This window comes from Dicentrarchus labrax, unplaced genomic scaffold, assembly GCF_905237075.1.
Source record: "Dicentrarchus labrax unplaced genomic scaffold, dlabrax2021, whole genome shotgun sequence".
NCBI classification, from domain to species: Eukaryota; Metazoa; Chordata; class Actinopteri; family Moronidae; genus Dicentrarchus; species Dicentrarchus labrax.
Genome location: NW_026136715.1, coordinates 19,753,552 through 19,777,004, shown reverse-complemented (window position 1 = coordinate 19,777,004; position 23,453 = coordinate 19,753,552). Strand labels below are relative to the sequence as shown.

General features: G+C 39.8%; 2 protein-coding genes and 1 long non-coding RNA gene across 3 annotated transcripts; 2 read left to right on the top strand and 1 right to left on the bottom strand.

Annotated features, from left to right (window-relative positions):
- The first annotated feature begins 3,729 nt into the window (after positions 1 to 3,729).
- On the top strand, positions 3,730 to 8,886 carry actr5 (actin related protein 5). Its single transcript, XM_051425768.1, has 9 exons — positions 3,730 to 4,158; positions 5,136 to 5,374; positions 5,585 to 5,754; positions 6,272 to 6,489; positions 6,607 to 6,771; positions 7,288 to 7,392; positions 7,612 to 7,751; positions 7,973 to 8,105; positions 8,326 to 8,886. The coding sequence occupies exons 1-9, from the start codon at positions 3,769 to 3,771 to the stop codon at positions 8,656 to 8,658; spliced, it is 1,893 nt and encodes a 630-aa protein (XP_051281728.1). The 5' UTR covers positions 3,730 to 3,768; the 3' UTR covers positions 8,659 to 8,886.
- Positions 8,887 to 14,866: 5,980 nt separating this feature from the next.
- Positions 14,867 to 23,442, top strand: ndufa4l2a (NDUFA4 mitochondrial complex associated like 2a). The gene is made up of 4 exons (XM_051425796.1): positions 14,867 to 15,043; positions 21,261 to 21,346; positions 22,355 to 22,415; positions 22,502 to 23,442. Exons 1-4 carry the CDS (start codon positions 15,002 to 15,004, stop codon positions 22,556 to 22,558), a joined length of 246 nt encoding a protein of 81 aa, XP_051281756.1. The 5' UTR covers positions 14,867 to 15,001; the 3' UTR covers positions 22,559 to 23,442.
- Positions 18,490 to 20,017, bottom strand: LOC127377689 (uncharacterized). Its single transcript, XR_007887738.1, has 2 exons — positions 19,874 to 20,017; positions 18,490 to 19,454 (listed from the first exon to the last, which is right to left on the bottom strand). It is a non-coding gene; the product is annotated as an uncharacterized LOC127377689 (long non-coding RNA).
- Positions 23,443 to 23,453: the final 11 nt, after the last annotated feature.

The window sequence follows — 23,453 nt, the reverse complement described above, 5'->3', positions numbered from 1 at the left end:
CTAATATCCTCTGAACAAGACAGAGATTGACAACCACACACACACACAAATACATTTTAATATTTGTATTTTTAGAAATACCTTTCCCACACACACAATCACATGCAGACACACATACACACACACTCACAGACATGCATGAATGCATGAATAGTGACAGGTGCACAAACACATTAATCACTCTATGGCCCAAAAAGATCTGCTGGGCTTACAGGGCCAGAGACTGAAGAGAGCGGTAGTGACAGACTCTGTGTGTGTGTGTGTGTGTGTGTGTGTGTGTGTGTGTGTGTGTGTGTGTGTGTGTGTGTGTGTGTGTGTGTGTGTGAGGGAGAGAGGAAGAGAGAAAGAAAGAACAAGAGATTGTATGTACAGTGTATGTGTCTCAAAGAGGAAGAAAGTGTGTGTGTGCAGGCGTGACAGGGTGCGGAGGAGAGTCATGGAGGTTGCAGGGGGTTTTGTCCGCAGTGTGACTCTGATATATCAGAAGTGCTCACACTCAGGGTTGTTACATAAACTGGACTCTCTCTTTTTCTTCATCAGTCATTCCTTCACACACACACACACACACACACACACACACACACACACACACACACAAAAGACAGAGCTTTCTTTTCTTTTCTTTCCCTGTGCGTGTTTTTAGTCACTCCCATGAACAGGTGAACAAACATTCAGTTTGAATTAATGCTTCTTATTCCAGATTGTACTAAAAAGAAGTTCTGCGTTGCCATGACAATGAAATGGAAATGACTCCTGAAATGCTATGATTCATAATCACACAGTTGTCACCGTCAGATGTTTTCCTCCCAAAGCTTTCTACAAAAATCTGCATATTCAGTCACTTTTACTTCCGCCACAAAACAGAGGGGGAGGTGAAAACTAAATATGTTGGTGAGCTTGTTTTGAGGGTTGTCTGGGTGTAATTCCTGGAGCTGATGCTTAACTGTTACGAAAACCCACGACTGTCCCATTACTGCCAATGTACCCGTGAGCAATGTAACACACACACACACATATAAAGGTAAAGTAAATTAAAACAGAATGAAGAAATTATTTAATTTGTGCTTTATTGTTTATAAATCCTAAATACACAGCATTTTTATTAGGTTTTATGTATTTCTATTCATTCCCATGTCATCTGTAACTCCCAAAAATAAAATGAATCAAAAAGACAATGAGAATTAAAGCTAAAAATAATAAAAGACATTATCAAATCATTGTATTATTCATGAAGCCTAAACATTATTGACCCTAGCTAACATGATATTTCCCCCTCCTTCCCCTCCCTGTCAGTGGGAACTAACAGTCTGTTCATTCCTTCACAAAATGGAGGCTGCTTGGCATCACGCGTGGCAGTCCCAGAGTGCTTGTAGCCTATTAGTTCCCCTGTGCCTCATCACCGCTGCCTGGATGACAAGCACAACAAGCAGAGAGCTGCAAGCTTCGTGCACGGACAGCGACACAATGTCACGTCTTGCCTCCTGGGAGGAATGGACGCCAGGGTGTGTGTGTGTGTGTGTGTGTGTGTGTGTGTGTGTGTGTTTGAGGAAAGAAACTAGATGGGGGTTTATTTGTATGAGTTTGTGACCGTATGTGCATGTGTGTGTGGGTGGGGATCTGTGGATGTGCATGTGTGTGTGTGTGTGTTTGTGTGTTTGTGTGTGTGTGTGTGTGTGTTTGAGAGGGTGAGCTGACCCAGATCTGCTTATTAGCATCAGGAGGAGGGGGACGGCAGTCACTTAGAGCTTTGTGCCTGAGCAGTGAACTGTGCTCGTGCTTCAGTGACACACCATCAAGCTTCATACAGTAACACCCCTCCCACACACACACACACACACACACACACACACACACACACACACACACACACACACACACACACACACACACACACACACACACACTACATACACTTTCCTTCCTTCATCCTTTTCATCCTCTGCTCCCAAATGTCTGCGCTATCCAGGAAATAAACCCACTCAATCCAGAAAACACATTTTCTCTAATGTTAAATTGCATATTCTTCTGGCCAAAAGAACCTTGTGGTAATATAATGGCACATAAATGAATCCACAGCTAACATAAAAAAAACTGAACAGGAGAAATCTAATTTATCAAAATGTAGTATTTAGGACAGTCTGCCATATATTATAATTGATGAGAGAAATATTCAAAACCGAAGAGCCATTGTACATGTCTGCACCATTACATCAAAAGGAAAAACTGTGTTACTTTATAGAAAAAATGCCATATTTTGGTTCTGTGGGGTAGAACACTGCATGGATCTGCATATTAATCTTGCAGCACTAAAAGGGTTTAACTAAGTTGGCCTATGCATGTCTGTGTGCAGTTTACTTTATTATTATTATTATTATTATTATTATTATTATTATTATTATTATTATTATTATTATTATTGCTGTTTGCTTTCAGGATCTGCATTGGTAGAATATATTACTAAATATTTTACTCTACAAATCAAGGCAAGAACAAATGCAGCTGGTTGGATTGAATGAAATTTGGACTTTCTGTGTAGCTAATTTATACAGAGACAGTCACTGTTATTTATGGAAATTGAGAAAAATACAGCATACTCCAATAAAAAAGCAGTATTTTTCATTTATTCATTAGCTGTCTACACTGTACTTCACATCATCAGTTCATCTGAGAATTTGGAATTGCATTAGATCTTGCAATTTGAGATAATCCAAACTGGAGTGTGAACGTGTGCATTGACTGAGCGGTCCGAACTGAAGCCAACTGGGATGTACAGTACACCTGCAGTTGTCCCGCATCACCAGCTGAGGCCTCACTCGGTCAGCTGAGAGTAACAGGATGGCAGACAGAGAGAAATCAGGGATCTCAGGGCCTTAGGGAAAATGTCTGTTCACATGGTTTAAATGTAGTAACAAAATGGACTCATCCATTTCTCTTTTAGCTTGCATACAGATTAGAAATGGCTCTGTAGATAAATGTTTGGCTCGGTTTTATGACTGCCTCAGTCCATCATCAGGAAACTTTGGAGTATCCTCTAGAATTTAAAATCAAGGTCTTTGGTTTGAACAAAGTGTGGCTGCACAATGTGAGTTTTTTATTTTCTATTTTTTTACATATACTGTCAATGGTTTCCACTGACTGGCTCAACAATGAGTCAGTGAGGTTTAAGAGGTTAAGTAAAAACAAATAAAAACCTGTGCAAATGGCAACTGCAATTTTCTACATATCAGATCAAAAATCTTAAAACAAAGGAGATATGAATGTATGATGGTTATATACAGTGTGACTTAAATAATAAACAGGCCCTATCAGAGAGTTTATCTACCTAGTAATACACCAGGGATGAACTGGTAAAGGGATTTGTGCTTAGGCAGTGTAGTACGACCTCTGGTGGTAAAAGGTAGATATAGCTTTCAAGATTTATTGTAAATGCGGATAAAGACATATATGGGATAAAAACATTAACTGTTACAAATCTTAGTTGCAGTGCGGGGATATTCAGGGAATATTGAGTCTATAATTTTTTTAAGTGTCAGAAATTGTAGGAAGATTTTTTTGCCACACTTGGATTTTTGAAACAATAAAAGGTTTTTTATTTTACTCGTTTGTATTACATATATTTTAATTATTCTTAAAGGGCTACTTGGAAATGTTATTACACGCATTCACACGGATTAAACGCCTGTATAAGTAGTCGATTAAAAATAGGGAATCATATATCTGCGACACTGGCCTCCACTCGGCTGTATTTCACAGTGACACACCTCCAAAATGGCTTCCAAAGGGGATCCGGTCTATCAAATTTTCTCATTTCATGACTGTAAAACCTCTCCCGACCCGATTTTTGATCTCCCTGCCCAGTGTCAGACCCCGGTCCCGGCCCCGGTCCCGATAGTGATAGATAACGGCTCCTTCCAGACCCGGGCCGGTTGGGCGGCCCCGGCGGCGGAGTTCGAGTCCCCGCGGCTGCTCTTCAGGTCGGTGGCGGCGCGCAGCAGAGGGGCTGCTCGCAGTGAGACCCAGATCGGTAACGATATCCCCAACCTGGAGCCGCTGCGGTGGCTGCTGAAGAGCCAGTTCGACCGAAACGTGGTGGTCAACTTCGAGATCCAGGAGCTCATCTTTGACTATGTGTTTACACACCTGGGCATCACCTCTGAGGTGAGTGGTGTGATGGTGCATCACCCAGCAGATGTGGGTCATTTAAAGACGTTACAAACAATTAGATTAAGCTGTTTGACATACATTTGACATATTTGACATAGTACTGATTTCATTTCTACATTTCAGTTAAACCCCAGGTATCTACAGAAGGACATTCTGCTCTGTTTCTCTGAATTAACGAGACACCTCCAGCACGCTCTCCATGCTCCCAGGCCCCCTTAGTCCAACCCAAATCCTATAACCAGCCTCCAGCGTGTCCCAGCGGTCCCAGCAGTGATCTCAGCCCCCTAAGCCTAACCCAAAGCCTCTCCAGCCTGGAGACAGCCACCAGCGTGCCCCACGCAGGGCTCTGTGTCCACGAGTATACACAGAGACTTTATTTCAAATCTGTTTAACACATAGGTTTTTTTACCTCCAGATAAAGTATCAGGTGTAATTATCATTTATAAAACCGGTTTGTCTGTTAATAATGTACACAGTTACCCCCACTTCTTTTTTTGTTTCCTCTTACAATAAACTGAGAAACATCTGCACATTTATTAAAAACCTGCTCTCTGTATTTATGTGCATCCCCATCACTGATGGCTGATGTAATACATATCTTGATTCAATACTACCTACTACATATAGTTGAAACAACTATGTGATGCAATTCAATTCAACACAGTGCGATTCAACACAATACGACTCAATGCAGTATGCAATGGATTACGATCCTTGCCCTCAGCGATCCCTCCTTGCTCCTCAACCAAAAGAGCATTGGGAATGACCTTCATGATTGTAGACCAGAACCATTTCAGATCGGGATCAAGGAACGATCAAATAAAGGAATTAGATGTACCTCAAATGTTTTTGTAGCAGAATGAGTGTGTATAAATTACAGTAATGCAGACTGGTAATATTTGGCATCATCAAACTAACTCATCGTGACAACCAGACGATTAATCAGCATTACTTTCTCCCTGTGTTTGTAGGGCAGTGTGGCCCACCCCATAGTGCTGACAGAAGCGCCCTGCAACCCGCTGCACTGTCGGCAGATGATGTCAGAGTTGCTATTTGAGTGCTACCGCGTCCCGTACGTCTCCTACGGCGTGGACAGCTTGTACAGTTTCTACCACAATAACGCTCAAAGGAACCTCCAGCCTCCGCACACTGGCATTGTTCTGTCCTCAGGATACCACTGTTCACACATCTTGCCGGTTATCAATGGCAGGTGCGGATTCACACACACAGACAACTGCTCCTGTGTTGTATTTGCCCTTTCAAAGTTCATCTTATATCTTCTTACATTATTTTACTCTGAGAAATGCTTTTCCTGTCTGTCCTCCTTTCGTGATTGTTTTTAGCTATCTTTAGTCCAAACATACAAACATACACACAGTTCGTTCTATAGAGTCTTATTTTGATATGGATTTGATTTGAGGTTGGACGCGGTGAACTGTAAGCGTGTGAACGTGGCCGGGAGTCAGGCAGCGTCCTACCTGCAGCGGCTGCTCCAGCTGAAATACCCGGGTCACCTCGCTGCCATCACACTCAGCCGCGTTGAGGAACTGCTGCATGAGCATAGTTACACTGCTGTGGATTATCAAGAAGGTACAGTATGTCAGTACAATCACACATATACACCGATCAGCCATAACATTATGATTATTATTTTCCTTCCTTGGATCCCTTTTGATAGGTACTGACCACTGCAGATGGGGAACACCCCACAAGAGCTGCAGTTTTGGAGATGCTCTGACCCAGTCGTCTAGCCATCGCAATGTGGCCCTTGTCAAAGTCGCTCAGATCCTCATGCTGCCCAATTTATCCTGCTTCTAATACATTTATCTCACCCACTGACAGGTGTCATGATAACCAGATAATCAGTGTTATTCACGTCAGCTGTCAGTGGTCATAATGTTATGGCTGATCGGTGTAGGTTCAGCAGCAAATAACAATTTAAGTTTTTAAGATTTAAGGATTTTCTCCTTGTGGCCGGTGGGGATGCAGGTGGTACAAGACTGACTAGAAGCTAGAAGACAGCATGGAGATGCAGATAAACTCCCACTTTCCTTTTCTTTCCTCCTTTACTTACTTTCCATTCCACTCTCTATTGTGTTCTCCACAGAGCTGGAAAAGTGGCGCAGCCCAGAGTTTTATGAGCGGGAGGTTCACCGTATGCAGCTTCCATTCTCAGGTAAGGTGCCGGGCGGCTGTGTGAGCGTGGAGGAAAGGCATGAGAGACGAGCTCAGCAGCTCCGAAGGCTTCAGGAGATCAACGCTCGCCGCCGGGAGGAGAAGCTGCTGCAGGACCAAGAGAGGCTGGATAGACTTATGGCTGTACAGGCAAGAAACCTTTGCATAATGTAATAAGTTATATATGTGCATGAGACTTAAAATTCAGTATACAGAAGGAAAGACTTTTCTGTGCTGCGCAGTGACCGTAGAGTTTTGTGTGTGTAGGAGCTGCTGGAGGACGGCCTGTTGGATCAGTTTCATAAGAGCCTGGTGGAGCTCAACATGGACTCAGCCGAGGAGCTGCAGTCGTACATCAACAAACTGCAGCTGGCTGTGGAGCAGGGCCGACAGAGACTGCTGCTCAGCGACGGAGCAGAGGGGAAGGCGGAGGTGTGTCTTCCACTCCACTAAATCGAAACCGAGTGGGGAAATCTTAAATTGGTATCTTGTAAGCGCTGTATCCACATTTTGGCTCTGGACCTGGCTAAATATTTGGATAGTTTAAAAAAGTCTCTTATGGTCACCTATCAATTAATGTAAGAAACAGATAGTGTCGACTCTTTTAGGTTACCCAAAGAAATACAAAAATGCACACTCTAGCATTTTATTAATGAATTCTAGAATATATGTATATATGTATAAGTGTATAAGCAGTGTCATATCACTTGGCTATAAGCTAGGTATGCAAATGATGCCAACAGTAACAAGGAAGTAAAGTGGTCCAACTATACTATATTTTCCACAAAAGTGAGTTGAAGTTTCATTGAAATGTACGAATAATTAATTAGGTCTACATGTCATTACCGTGAATGTGCTGCAGGGATCTACAGGATCCATGCTTGTTTTCTGCAGTCGATGTGCTGCAGCTGACACGAAGCCTGAGGCTGTTCTCTTGCTCTCTGCCAGGTGTCTGAGCTGGAGCAGCCGATGGACGAGGGAGACGGAGTGGCACTGATGGATCCTGACTTCCCTGAGGACACGCTGCCAGAAAAACCTGCTAATGTGGTTCAGGTAGTGGCACAGAGACACTGGAACTACCCAGACAGATATTTAGATCCTCGTTAATGCTGTGCAGGCAATTATCTTCCAGGTTAATGTCTGGCAGGATGTGTGAGAAAACTTTTTGTGCTGCATTATGTTTTTGTAATGAAACTTTGCTCATAAGCTAAAACATTTGGTGGCAATACTTGTCACACATTAATGGCAGTGAAAAATAACTTTGATTTCCAGCCTGTGTTCAACCTGGCGGAGTACCACCAGCTGTTTGTGGGGACGGAGCGTCTGCGGTGTCCAGAGATCCTGTTCCAGCCCTCGCCGACCGGAGAGGACCAGATGGGACTGATGGAGACACTACAGTTCGTTTTGGCCAGGTAATGATACAATGCAACAGGTGCACACATATGTTAACACAGTATGGTACATGCAAACACAGAGTCACACGCTAACACTGAACCATGCAGACACAGGTTGAGGCGGCCTGCTCTCCTCTGACTGCAAGACCGAGGTCATGACGGCAAATGTCTGATCAAAGAGCTGATCTGTAGAAAATCGTAATTTTCTGTGCATTTTCTGTCTTCTGTACCACATACAGGTACACTCCAGAGCAGCAGGAGGCGCTGGTGAGCAATGTGTTTCTGACAGGAGGGAACATGCAGTACCCTGGAATGAAGGAGAGAGTAGAGAAAGAACTGCTGGCTATGAGGCCTTTCCAGTCGCACTTCAAGGTACAAGGTCCTTTATTGTTCTTCAAACCATATTTATCATTACGCAGCACTCAAGTGCCAAAACACGATGTTGTGAATCACATCCCATGTCACATGTTTCAGATGTTGACCAATAAAGACAGATAGTTGCAGTATTGCTGATTCATAGCAAAGCAGTCACCTCAAACAATTGAAACTGAAATTTCTTGTAAATTCATTTGAACTCTTGACACCTTCTCAGGTGACAATGGCGTCGCGGCCGGCCCTGGACGCCTGGTACGGGGCAAGAGACTGGGCTTTGGAGCATCTGCCTACAGAAGGGGGAGCAGTGGCAGAGGGATGGATCAGCAGACAAGACTATGAGGAGAAAGGAGGCGAATACCTGAGCGAGCACTGTGCCTCTAACGTCTTCATTCCCATTAAAATCGCCAAACCGGTTCCTGCTCGCCCCACCGAGCCCTCTGTTGCCCCACTGACATCGAACGGAGCTTCTGCTGCCGTCACCACCGTAACGTCTGCCCTGACTCCCTCCGGTTCCACCATTTCCACTGATGTTTCTATGGTTACCTCCTAAACTGAGATCTCAGATAGCACAAGGCTCTGATGTTCTGTTTTTGACTGTAAATGTTATGGAAATACAATTTTGTTTATTTTTTTAATTATGCTGTATGAAACCACAAGAGACCATTCATATTGAATTGTGGTCAAATTAATGATCTTAAAGGTCTAGTGGAAAAATTTCATGTTTGTAAATAGAAATTGTTGTATGTTTTTTTTTAAAGTATATTTTCACTGATGAAAACAGTGTTTGGTTTTGATTGAATGACAAGTTGAGTTAAAAGTTTGGAGCTGTCTGATGCCTCAGGTTATATTTTAACCTGCTTTCTGTCTTCAGTCCCATCGTCGGTTCCCTTTCACTACAGCTCACTTTAAAACCAGTTCAAGGGTTGCTTCACTGAAATTGCGCACACAAAAACATGGTTTCTGTCTTACCTCTTGTTGTATCTATCCATTCCATGCAGATAGTTGTGTTTTTATTATTTCCACGTTTTTATTTGTCACACCAGTGTGGTGGAGGTGAATAGTTTTATTTGTGGGCTCACTTTTTAGATTTAGGTTTATTTTTGTTTTTTGTTTTTTTTGTTTAATATATTACTTCTGTAGTCTCTAAGATTTAGTCGGAAAAATGTTTCCTAGTGCATCATGAAATTGCTTTTTAACAGGTTAAACTCTAAAATTATTCACACAAGAAACAAATCTTTATTCAAATGTAGCTTGATAAATGACTGAAACAATAGGTCATTGTTAAAATGTTAAAATATTTTTTTCTTGTTGATCAGATCATCATTTGACTAATCAATCGCCTGCTGGGAAGATTAGATATTAATCTAAAAAACCTGTGGTATGATTTGGAAATGATATCAGTTATCATTTCAGTGCTACTCCGAATGATCCTAAGAACATGCTGTCAGAGAGGGACTATTTCTTAAGTAGAAAATAGTCCTGATAAATATTACCAAAAATATTTGCATGGATAGATAAATTAGAAATAAGTGAGAGATGCTTGTGTTTCTTTGCAGGGTGCACTGACCCTTTAGATACAAAACATATGATTAGGTGTTGCAATATGGTTTTGCACCACTAGATGGTGCTGATTAACACGTAATCCTACAGTGGCAACAGAGCTATTGGTGTTTGTTATCATCACATTCACTATAACGGATCTATGTAATTATACTGACCACTTTAATAGTGCTTTCTTATAGATGTGGGTTTCTGGAACAGCAGCAGGGTCTCAGAGCTGCAGTGTCAGCCATCTTTAAGAAGAGACAAAATGTTCACAAGAACATGTGACTGCGAGAGCCTTTGGTTCTAGATATTGTATACTCCATAATAATAATAATCAGGAGTCGAGTTCTCTCTCATCTAATCCATAGGTTTTGACCTCTCTGAAGACTGTTGTGTTCCATGTTGGTCCACATTATTAATCCAGCAGACCTCTGTGGTGTAATAGTATTATGTTGTGTTAAACTACCACAGCTCAAGGTCCAACCCTCAGCCTTCTTGTTCTGTTTCTCCTCAAGGAGCAGTAACACACACACACACACACACACACACACACACACACACACAGAGCAGAGTAGAGTGGGTCTAATCACAGCCGAAGCAGGCCTGTGACTGCAGGGTAATTGGCTCAAATTTAACAAGAGGGATTAAAAGGGAAAAACAAGGCAATCTTTTATGTGTAAAAGCACGTAAACAGGATTTATTTCTATGGCTACACTACATTTCTGCAACACTTCTTAATTATATTTAGGAAAAGAAAGAAAAGTTCAACTGCAGGTGCAACTCAAAAATGTCAAAGGACAATGGATAATGGGACTTTTCTGCCTTTTCATTTCCATATGATACATACTCATTGTGTTCGGCTGACAGTGGTACCATTAACTGGTTTTTGGTTTGTTATACGCCATTAACCAGCAGGTGAATATTCTCTGAAGGCTCACTGATCTGTGATCTGTGATGGGTGGTTGCAGTGCCCACTTTTATCCATACCTGCTTTCACCTACCCGTTGCTCTCTGTTGTGTGCACTGTCACCACCTTGGCATAAGTCAGAATTACTGCACCAATACAATTCATCATTAGGTAGAGTTTCTAAATAAATTCTCTACCGAGCAGCTCAAGGCATACCATGCAGATCTTGAATATTTTTAAACAGGCTTGGGCTGTATTGAACTGTGTTTGTGCCATAGTGTTGGCCAGTGTCCAATTAGGAAGATTTATCTGTGTTGCAGGTCAGCAGGAACAGCTTGTGTCACCCAGTCAGTGTTACGGGGAGGAGAAAATAAGGACCCAGAGTTAGAGGTGTGACAGATGCACAATGAGGCATTTTAATGGTTTATTTTTTACAGTAAGATCTCGATGGTTACAGAGTTTAAAATAGCCCGTTTGCAGCCTGTCTGTTAGTAACATTTAGGTGAAGACAACTAGAACCCTTGTTGCAGACAACCCCGCTATTTGTCTCCATGCTTCCTGTCTCTCTTCGCTCTGCACAGGAGCAAAACATATAGATGGCTTGTGTTTGAGGGTGGGAAACCTGTAGGGTTCATGTCCTTTGTTTCTAGTGACTCGTTCATCAGAGGCACCTTCACAGTGTCACAGTGGGTTGTGGAAATGTGGTTGTAGCTCGAAACTCATTGCATTTGAAAATATGTGGGAAAAAAAAAAAGGTTGAATTTAACCACTTTACTTTAAATTGAACTACTTTAGTTTGAATTTAAATAATCACTTTATGTATCAAGGCTCCCAGATTGTGATTCACTCATAGTATGTTTCATTATAGGGATATAATAGGCTGTTTATGATCCAGGGTGTATTTGTCATGTGCTTTCATGGCAGTTTGCATGTAAAGCAACTATCAATATCCTGTTGAACAGTTATTGCTATTGATGAAATGTCTATTGCCTATACATATTGCTATTGTTTTAGTGCCCAGGCTTACTTTATCACACCATAAAAATCATCCATTATAAGTAAAAGTCAAAAGAAGATTACTTATATAAAAGTTTTAGCAGCGAAATGTAACTGAAAGTAAAAGTACTTTGTAAAATAACTCTTTTTTCTCTCCCTTTCTCTTTTTTTTCTCATTCTTTGATGTCTTACAGTTTATGTCACACTTCTATCAATTATTTAGTCACAAATGAAATAAATTAATAAAAGGTCGTTCAACTGTTCAAGATTGAGATAATTGCTAATTTAAACTTTTTTATATAGCTACGTGTTTAGGTTGTTTAATGTACAATATATAGTTTACACACTGATACTGACTAACTATACCTTCAATTTTTCACTTAAAGTAGCATGAAATGAAAATACCCAACCTCAGAATTGTACCTGAGTACAATACAAAATTGACATAGTTACTTTGCATCACTAAAAGCCTCAAATTGTTTTAAAAAATCTTCTTCTTAGGTTAATGCCTTCCTGGGAGAAGCTGTGACATCTCTCGCAACTAAATTTATATAACGCTCTTAAATGCATCCATGTCTGATTTCTGTTTGTCCTTTAGGATTGATTTCAAAACACAACATATGAATTCAGTCCAGCTTGGCAGCTGTCCATCTAGTGTCCAAAGTCAGGGCTAATAGCAATATGATTCCTAAGTGCCAATAACATAATCATTTTTATTGATTTATGTGCTGATCATACAACCGGTTTTATTATCAAATATGTAAATATTAATAATTTTAAGACCCTGTAGTCCCTTCAGAGTTTGACTTTCTTGACTCCCAAACTGGAGTTGCAACATACTGCGGAACATCTCAGTTTTCTCACGTCTTCAGTTTTCTTTGACAGAAATGTTGGCAGCTGTCCAACCAGAGAAACTCACTCTATATCTCTCACTGAGAAACTCAGAGATCAGCAGGAACAGCATCAACATTATTAACTTAATGACTCTAACAGACCTGATTGTTCTGGTGAAAGAATAATATTATGAGTATAGAACACTCTTTCTCTGTCGTCTTGAAAAGTGGCTATAAACGGTTTCCTTTGCAGGAAACAGTCTGTTGTCAGCATGACTTCATATCACTGACAACAAACTCCAATGGTGAGAGGCACCAAAATATCCATAGAACCATGTTAAACCACCTCTGCAACATAATCCACTTCTCTGTTGTCCCCCATATGTCTTCCACTGCTGAGGAGGTTCCGGTACGGATACAGATGCAGTGCATATAACTTTAAAAATGTGCTTTGGTGAAGAAGTTGATTATGTTGCAGGGGCAGTTTGAGAACTCCCTTTACACATTTTAATACTTTTCTACACCAGTGAAAATGTGTCACTCCTGCAAGTCTTTGTAACTGACTTGAATCCAACTACAAACTTTTCAGAGCCACCTTTTGAGCCTACAGGGGGTACAGCAGGTGTTTCATACTGAAAGGTAGATTTTGGATGAAGTGTCTCCTTGAAGCAGCTGTGAAACACTGGTTGAATGTGCTCGGATTATTTTTGTTATTTGGCCAATTATAGTCCACCTGGCTAAATGGTCTTGAATACACACACACACATACACATACACACACACACACACACACACACACACACACACACACACACACACACACACACACACACACACACTGGGAAAACTGGGATTTATTACTGTCTGAGGCACCACGTCAGAGGGTGATGAAGTCATTATAATGAATCTTTGCTGTTATAAAAAACGTCCTTGCTCCAGCTTTGATCATTGTGTTTTCATTTGATCTAAAGGTTGACACTTTCCATAAGATCAAAAAATTTCCTGTTTTCTTTACAGCATATATGTCATCTAAAAAGATACATTATGAAAATATATGTTTTTCCGAGGAGGTTCATGTGACCTTAACAGTTGCTTTATTATCTTAGGACAGACGTGCTGTGCCTGGGAGCTAATGAGACGTCTGTGAAGTTGAAAGTGAAGCACTCATGTGCCAAATTGAATTGTATTTGTTTTAACTTCCACATTAAACTGGAGTGCAATGAATCAGAGACACACTCCCTTTAAACAGACTGGCAGGTTTTCTTTTACAAGCAAAAGCACAGTGTGTTTTTATCTGTGTTTTCTATTGTCAGTATCTATTAGTAACATAAGGAAAACACAACAGTACATCTTTGGTAACAAGAAGGAATTGTTGCACAGATCTCCGTTGGTTGAAAGTTTTACTTTTGGTTTATACAATCAATTTTGGGTTTGAGAGAAATTACGGAACAAGATTAACTTTTCACCTGTTAAAAAACTCAAAATGAACTAATAGTTTTAGTGTTAACGTTAAGATGACATCTTTATTCTGCTCTTCAGGCATCTCCATGTTATGTTTTCATGTTACATCCTTTAACATCTTCTCCAGGTTGAACTATGTTGCTAACTATGCACTTGCTAAAATGATCTCTTAGTGGCCAAATTTGCAAACTCTTTCAAATGGATGATGACTGTGGTACATAATTTTGTTTTGGAGTGTCCCCTGACTTTGGTTGCCAAGATAATCAGCCAGTAGTCATTAACTAGAAGAAAAGGGATAGTTTGCCTGAGTGCTTTTGACAAAGACGCGACATGAATGCATCATGAAACAACAGCAGGCTTTTGTGCCGGTCTTTGGTATCATTAATAAGCTTTGCCATTATTTTTTCTTACCAATAGTTTACTGAACATTTGGTTTACTTCACTATTGAGAAATAAAATACTCTTGCACAAAAACAACGGTCCATACTTTGATGGCAGCAACATTTCAACCTCAAGGAGCCTCATTCCCGTGCGTGGGTCTTTCTCTTTCTCTTTGTTGTAGCAGCTTTCAATTGAACTGTGTTTTTTTGGGATGTGTACTGTATATATGTTTACTGATATGATGAACTGAAGACATAGATAATCCCCCCCGTGGCCTTTAAAAGGACACAGTGTTTGTATGCTTTTCCATTTCCTCCAGTCCAGCTCCCAAAGGGCTGAAAAGTGTTCAGACTACAGTGAAGGGAGTGGGGGAGAAAAAGCCTCTGTGCTCTCTGTAGGAGCTTTACACAACATCTTCTGATTGAACACCCTGATATGAGCATTAAATGTCTCTGGCCTGGACAATAATAAACATTCATAAGGATGAAACCTTATCGTTTGAATATAAACTGTTCCACAGTGTCCAGCACGGTGTAATCAGCCCAACTAGGGAGCAGAAGTAGCTGTAATCACATGTAAATGACCTCTTTCTCCTCCTCCTCCTCCTCCTCCTCCCCTCCTTCTCCTCCCTCCTCGTTCAGAGAGCAACAGGTCTAAATCCTGTCTCTCTGCACAGTTGTACAAAGCTTGTGGTTGTTGATAATAAGGGCCTGAAACACTGACTGAATCATTTTATTTCATACATAAAATTTCTATAAAGTGGCGGAAGGATGTTTCGGACAGCAGTAGAGCATGCTAAGAGGCACCCTGGCGTAAGTATTCTTTATTTTTTTGCTGTTTGTTTCTTTTTAGTACTTTTACGTGATATAATGATGGTAACCTGTTTTCCAAAAATTTTTTCGAACATGTAGCTAAAGTTTTCTAGCATGGTTCATTTTCCTTAATTTTTAGGATATAGTTGAGGCTTATTTGCATGTCATTGTCCCCATAGACTTGAGGTTAAAATTCAAGCTTTTATTTATTTTATTTTATTTATCCAATTGCAATGTATGTCTGTCTTTTATCACTATAATATGAATAGTATCATATCCCTCTAAAATAGCTACATGTATTGATTTATGGTATATCTTTAAGAAAACACTGCACTATAAATAGACTTAAATATTAAAATGCTTGACTTGACTACTGATTAAGTTCTAGCTGTAGTCAGTAAAATACAGCAGCAGACAAATTTAATGATGCCTGCTGTGTTTGTAGAGTGTTGGTGAATTAATTGGTCATAGCAAAGACCAGAACTCTAATTTTGACTCATCTAATGAGTCATCTACACTGTGAGAGACTTAAAAAACATACCAGCATGACCTTTACAAACTTCCTAAATTGAAACTGACAAAATCTAAGCATTCAGGAAAAGAGTAGTTGGAATAAAATAAATTCAAAAATATGAGTTGTTCCTACAGGGGACGGGATTATTTCTGCGCTTTTAACCAGCTCTGCTGTCAGCTAGCAAAGTGACAGAGTTTTAACTTCTTGTCATCAGCCTCCCAGGAGATAGAAAGAGAGAGAGAAAAAAAAAAAAAAAAAAAAAAAAGAGAGAGAGAGAGAGAGAGAGAGAGAGAGAGAGAGAGAGAGGCTGCAGGGAGGAAATCCCTATGAGACTCTACCAGAGCTCCTTGATATGGTCTATCATTCTGACAGACGGACAGGCTGAGAGACAGACAGTGTGTGTGAGAGAGAAGCTGCAGGAAGCAAATCCCTGTGAGCCTCAGGTCTCCTTGATCAAGTTACAACACTCAGTCAGACAGAGAGAGAGACAGAGAGAGAGAGAGACAGAGACAGGCCGTTAGTGTGTCAGAAAGTTTGATAGAAAGAGAAATTCAGATGGACAGATAGTCAGACAGACGGAAAGTAAATCAGACAGACCGAGATGAAGAAAGTCTATTAATAATACTTTATGATAATTATTACGATACCCTTTAAAATAGCATGAATGCAACATGAAAGGTGCTAACTACCATCATACATCTTGAAAACAGAAAAAAAGGTACATTTAGATGAGTGCCTGACATTACACATTATATAGTCCTTTATATCAAATTCAAGTGATGGAAGAAGTAGTCAGATCTTTTACTTTTGTAAAAGCAGCAATACGACAATGGAAAAAGACTCAATTAAGAGTCCTTCATTTAAAGGCCCACTTTTAAAGGTCCAGTGTTTAACATTTAGGAGGATCTATTGGCAGAAATGGAACCTAATATTTATAGGTCTGTTTTCTGTAGCCCAGAATGGACAAACCAAACACTGGCTGTACTACAGTTTCTCCTTCATACTTCACAGCCAATTCTCATTCCCAGGTCATCAACTGGAGACACAAGTAGTGTTCAGTTAGTTGCAATCTACAACTTCACCATTAGATGTCACTAAATCACTAACACATGTAGTAAAAGTACAGAATTATTAAAAACAAAATGTACTTTAAGTATCAAAAGTATATGTGCCTGTTATGTAGTAAAAAAAAGCTTCTGTCAGTGTTGGTGGAGCTAATTTGAACTGCTTGTAACTGTATTTTATAAGAAAGCTCATCAGGTGTTTTATATGTAAAAACGTAAGCTGTAAAGTAACTAGTAACTCTCTCTGTAGAAGATTGAACATAAAATAAATAAAGTAATAGTCAATAAAGTACAGGTAACTTGAACTTAAATGTATTTACTTTCCACCACTGTCAACATTGTCTGTAAAGTATGTTGTGATTTTAATGTAGTGTCAGCAGATAGACAGGCACATAGTGAGTTAATCAGCTGGACTGAGAAACACAGTCAGACAGATGGGCAGACAGGCAGACAGAGATTGATGAATTATTCAGTCATGTTGCTGTAGATCTTCAGCTGACGGTAGAAAGTGTTTCATTGCAGACAGCAAATCAATGGCTGGGTTTCTTTCTCTGGCTCAAACCTGCAGCTCTTTTACTTGAGTAAACATACCAATAAAGTATTATCAGCTAAATATAAAGTATCAAGTACTTGTTTTGAAGAAAACTGTCCCCTGTGACTCATATGTCATCATATATTACACGATTAGATAATAATACAGAAGCACAAATGTGTAAGCAGCATCTTACTGTTGTAGTACTGGAGTATTTCAGTCCAGTGCTTCCTAACCTGAGGGTCAGGCTCCTCCAAAGGTCATAAAATAAATCTGAGGGGTCGTGAGATTATTTAATGGGATCGGAAAGAAAAAACTAATTTCCGCTACACAAATGTTTAATAATTTTTGGACTTCTCTCTAATCTTTGCCTTCTTTGTGAGATATCTGTAGTGAAGTCCATTATATTATTCTGAAATAGAGTCGAGTGGAAGTATGAAGTAGCATTAAACAGAAATAATTTAAAATTACTTAAATGTACTTCAGTCCAGTATGTAAGTAAATTGGTTGGTTTCCACCAGTGCCTTACACACACATACACACACCACAGTGCTGTGTCAGCAGGTTCAGTGGGGTGCCGCAGTGAAGGCCGGGCAGTAGTTCATCCTCAGAGCTGTTACAGTATCTGTAGACTGAAAGTCAAATAAAGTATGCAAAAAATCCTGGGTACTTTAGTAAAGACATTCCCTACTTCATGACGACTTCATGGAGTATAATTTAAAAACCACTAAACAGGAATTGGGATTTTGTTATAGTAGATTGTTGGCGTATAACTGAGAGTTTGTCACAGTTGAATAAGTCAGTTGACCTCGGGAAAATAAAAAAAGAGCCGTATCTGCCCTTTTTTAATTCAAGAATGTGCTTTTATATTTGCATATTCTCAGAGACATTCAGCTAACGTAGTGTCAGGAGTCAAGAGGTTGAAGCTGAGCCTGATGCAACGTAGAAAAGGAATTTCTGTTTTCCATCACGATAATTAGCTGCTCAGCATACTGTATACAGGCTGATTCTCCACTAGACTTCACTTTGGTTTTATGACCAGCAAATCAGGCTTCTCTATTTTTTGCGTGTGCACAGGTGGTGGACAATAACTCTCTGCCCTTACTAAGCATGTAGAGTCACAGCTATGCAGCAAAGTAAACACACCAGTGAAGTTTAAACACAGTAATTTGCCTCAATCTTTACTGGAAGCCCTTGTGAAACAGTGACACACGTTTAATGATGAGTGACGACATACGATCAACAAGACGTACTGTAAAAATGAATGAGAGGGATTCACAAAAGTATAGACTAATTATCTACAGTGTCATGCAAAGAAGAAACTGATCTCACCAGATCAACATCAGTCCCCATCAGAGGCACAGTCATTAATTTAATTAACATACAGGAGGTATTATCAGTGTTTGGATATTAGCAACATATTTCATTCATTGCACTTTACTCAACGTAATACTACTTGTACACTACTGTGTGTATCTGTTTATAGTGTACAGAATAGGAGGAATGTAATGACGTTCCCCCTGTATACTGTACATACTGTATAGACTGTATACTGAGTATTGAATGACAATAAATTCTACCTTGAACTTTGGACATTAGCTCACACAGCTAAATGCTAGCTGAAGGTTATAAAACATAACCAAGAAAGCTTGGGAAAAGCCTGTAAATGTATCATAGCTTACAGAAAAGGCTCATATTCCCTGGCCATTGTCAAGCCTTTAAATTAAACCTAAACATGTCTTTATAGCTTATTTAAATGAAGGCATCCTGAGGCTTTATGCACACATTAACCACTCTAAATATAACAGAAAGAGTGAAGCACAGCTCATCAGACCATATTACTCCTTGTCTTTAGTCTGGGCTCTGTGGCTCTCTTCATCTGGGTTTTGTGTGTCCACCAGAGGTTCAGATACTGGTTTCCCACTGGCAGCTCCTCCTTTAACATCAGCTTTTGTCAGTCTTCTCCTTTTGCTCTGTGGCTCCTGCCTCCTGCTCTTCTTTGCTGATACAGTGTCTCCGTGTTTGTTATAAACACTCATGACTTTGAGGACAGTTCGACTCGACACATCACATAACTGGGCAGTTTTTCTGACCGACAGACCTGCAAGCTGTGCACCAACTATTTGGCCCCTGTCAAAGTCTGTTAACTCACTCATGCTGGGAGTTGAGGAGTTGGTTGTCTCCTCTGAAGCTGGCACACAATCCCAACTGGAGCTGAGATTTAATTACCACCAAGCTGGAGTTGGTGTTTCTCTTATTTTGTCAACTGTGGTGCAGACTGTGGGGGAGATCACTGGTATCCTATAAATAGATGGGAAAACAATAACATGTCAAACATTATATTCAACACTCAATTGTATACAACTAATTCAGTGTCAGGACACAACCGAGGTGATGCTAACGTTACCTGAGGCAGGTAAATACAACTACAGCAGCTGGACTAAATAAAGCGTATACAGAGCAGAGCAGAGAGCCAGCAGCAGCTAACACACATTCAGAGGCTCATTGGAGTTAGTTTGGTTTCTGCTGACAGTCAAAGGTGTTCAGTCCACTCGACGGTCCCTGTCGATGCTGTAATGTAGGCTAGCCTGGTAGCGAGCTACTACATTAGCTTCCATCAACAACATACATATTCAGGATATAGTGTTATCGTTTTAATGCCATTCAGAGACTAATGAAGCTCATTAGCGTGTGCACTGACTGTGGTGTGTTGTACTTACAGTCAGTCAGTCTGTCAGTCCGTCTGTCTGTCCACCGCTACTTTATCTCCGAGCTGTTTGTGTTTCACCAGGAGACAACCACTGCTTCTGCTCCCAGCTTTTCACAATAAAAGCGGCAGGTCTGCTGCTTTTCATCACTCAATGTTTCACTTTAACACTTTACTAAAAGTACTCAGCCGTAAACAGCAGTGCAGTAATATACTCTTTATAATAAAGCTTCCCTCAGGGTACACAAAGTAAATTATGCATGAAAAATAATTTATTCTGAGGTTCCAACTAACTAACTCTGCTCTAATCTATTCGTTATAGATTAATATCCAATGGGGTACTTTATTATACAGAAAAAGCTCTGCAACTGTAGTTTGTTTTTAAAGCAGGAAGCAGCCCATCTGTTCTTTATCTGCTGCTTTCTGATGGTCAGGACACAGACTGAAGGTCAAAGGTCATAATCAGACAAAACAAGAGTATTTCTCAGGTGGTCAATGATGTTAGACGGATACATGAGAAAATCTCTCATCATTGCACAGTAGATGAATCAATAATACTGCTCCACAAACACAGAAAAGATACAACACGTCCACTTCAACACCTTCATTTCTCTCTAAATTATTTATTTTTATTACAGAAATGGTGTATAAATGTCAGTTAAGCAGCAAGCAATAATCAGTATTGGTTGCTACTAGCAACACAACACCCGACCACAACCAACTGCTGGTGGAAGAATAATAACCAAACTTTGATTAAAATGATCCCAAGAGTATACATATCTTCTGAATCAACACTGCGTATGACAGCCTCTTCATCTTTCTTCATGGTGGTCTGAAAGTGAAGTGTCTCAGTGAATTGTGTTTAACCAACTTTCCTGAGTCTATTGCTTTTTCTGTGGAAACTGGGGAAGTTTTCTTTTTAATAAAACTTCCTCTACGTTACAAAAATAGAGCCCCATCTCCAGCTGTGTTGAGGGTACAGCTGTTAATAGACGATAATGGAAAGCAACAAAGTGTAGGCTATATTGACTCAGGCACTGTATCTGGCAGTTTACATGTTGCTCCAATACTAAATGACTTTAAAGGAATATTTAGACTTTTTTTTCACTGTCTTGAGTATTTATTCCACCACCACTGACTATGAGACAGACTTTTAATACTGACTATATTTAGTATTTGACTCAGGCAGACACTGGAGGAAGGATCAGAACAGCCTGTTCCCCGGATCCTGCAGGCTCCAATCAGTCAATAATAGACTATAGACCATAAACATACTGTATATTTTTTCATTTATGCACAAGTAGTCCTGTCACATATCAAATTCAGAAATAACAAAACAACTAATAATAGATTAATATTTTAAGAAGCTTAATCTTTTTATTGCCTCTCTCTGTCTTCAGCTCATCCCCCAGTTCTTCTTCATCTGTTTGGGAATGGGCGGGGCATCTCTGTACCTGATCCGGTTGGCCAAAGGACCCCATGTCACGTAAGGGCCTTTCACTTATAATATGCAACAGAGATAATGTGTAAAAAGTCAGTATGATGATGTTTGGTAAAACAAACAACTCACTTTTAAGCTGTTTACTGATCAAACAGTAACCTGTTAGATGATGTAAACATCTGTATTTTCTTAATTAAGATTAATTAAGATAATTAAAAACATTTTCCCATCATTCTTTAACCAGATATGTCACCTTTTACTAGGAATCTAATTAATAACTAATTTTCTTGTTAATAGGTGTGTTTTCCCCAGTTTAGACGTTCTTTTTTCATCTCATTGACAGACAATTATACAGCAGTTTCCAAAGAAGAATCAATGCCCCCTACAGGGTGGAGCACATCACCATAAATATTATTATTAAGATGAGTTAACAAGGAAATTATGGATTTTATACTAATTAAACTTCCTTCATCTTATAATTCCTGAAATGTTGATTTGCCAACATTCTAACAAGGCATGTGGAGGGCAGGTGAATAATTAAACCCTTAACGAAGAGAGGAATTTGTTTTATGATTGTGTTTCTGACAACAGCGATCTCCGCTTGCAGTCATTTCCCCCTCAAATTGCCTCTTTCTTGGACTTCCTCTCCTCCTGCTGCTATCCAAACTGTTGATTTCAGGGGTTTTTGAAGATACTCCAGCAGGCACAGCAAAGTGCTTTTAACAAGAGCTCACATGGTGATGCACTGTCTTGTCTCCTTGCAGATCTTTCACTATTTCTTTGCAGCAGCTATTGTTTACCAGCTTGATGAAACCATTAGAAAGTGTCCTGGTGGTGGCACAGCAGGCTTAAGAGTTTGAATCTGACCCTCAACTTTTGGTTGCCTTTTATTTTATGTTTCATTGTAATCTATCAAAGCAGACGTGAAATAAAGCAGCTCTCACGGGGTATCAGATCACTTGGGAATCAATATGGAAATGAGAGCTTTATTCATGTATATCAGATTCTCACTGGGCCTAACTTATTCCAGTTCATATCTGTTTGTGTGTTTAGCTGGAACAAGAACAATAACCCTGAGCCATGGAATAATCTTGACCCAACATACCAATATAAGGTAATATAGCACACCACAGTATTTAATGTTAGGAAACTGTGATGACATTCTAACTGTAATTTGATTTATCTTCTCTTCTCCCTCAGTTTGTGGCCATCAGCACAGACTACAAAAACCTAAAGAAGGAGGGACCTGAGTTCTGAATTGCTCACCGGCCACCTCTCACAAACCAGAATGAAAAACAACAAAAAATCCTGACCTAGGATTAGATTCACTACCCCTCCCTCATTTTACGTCCTCACTGCAGGTGGAAGGTGCAATGGCTCCTGGATCCAGATCTCTAACCCTTTGGTGTCTCTATGTCTGCTTGTTTGGTGTTTGCAACGTAGCTCATGATCTGGTCAATGTCCGTCAGTGAATGAATCCTGAATGCATGTATGAATAGTGGCAAAATAAAAAATTTAGTATTTTGACATACTTTATTCAGGAGAGATATGCACATGCTTATATGCTTATGTCTTAACTTTCCTGGTCTCTTTCACTTGTATATTCATGAACTGAGGAGTAAACAACAAGGTTTAGTAACATTTTGCTATTTGTTAAAGCACCAGACCAGTGGTATTGCATTGTTTAGCCAATTTAATACAAATAATTAATATTATACATCATATCTAACTGTTTTATTAACCATGGTGCTGAGTTTTAGAAATGTCAGTGCATTATTTTGAATGTTTCAGGCATTTGTTCACTTCTGTAAGATATGAAAATCCAATTGATTTTTGTATTGTGCAGAAATAAATGGAGATGAATAGTTGCCTGGAACAGAGCAAAAAATACACACAACAATCTAAAACTATAGCATGCATTCAAAAATGGTCAAACATAATTTGTAGTGTGTGCACTGTGGTGTGTTCTGTGTGAAACTTTAACTATACGTAATATAATACCTAATTTGTGACTTGACTGCAGGTGTTGCTTTATAGCTGGCACATGATTGTAGGTTTAGCAGCCACTAAATTCAGCAATCACTGTGCAAGTTATGAAAAAAGGCAGAGATGTATAAAATAAATAAACTGTCTGGATGAGAGTGGGTTTGTT

Coding starts and splice junctions, on each gene's coding strand:
- actr5 (XM_051425768.1), top strand. CDS start 3,769: ATGGCTTCCAAAGGGGATCCGGTCTATCAAATTTTCTCATTTCATGAC. Junction 4,159..5,135: donor ACCTGGGCATCACCTCTGAG/GTGAGTGGTGTG, acceptor CTGTGTTTGTAG/GGCAGTGTGGCCCACCCCAT. Junction 6,772..7,287: donor GAGCAGAGGGGAAGGCGGAG/GTGTGTCTTCCA, acceptor GCTCTCTGCCAG/GTGTCTGAGCTGGAGCAGCC.
- ndufa4l2a (XM_051425796.1), top strand. CDS start 15,002: ATGTTTCGGACAGCAGTAGAGCATGCTAAGAGGCACCCTGGC. Junction 15,044..21,260: donor ATGCTAAGAGGCACCCTGGC/GTAAGTATTCTT, acceptor CTCTGTCTTCAG/CTCATCCCCCAGTTCTTCTT. Junction 21,347..22,354: donor GCCAAAGGACCCCATGTCAC/GTAAGGGCCTTT, acceptor TTGTGTGTTTAG/CTGGAACAAGAACAATAACC.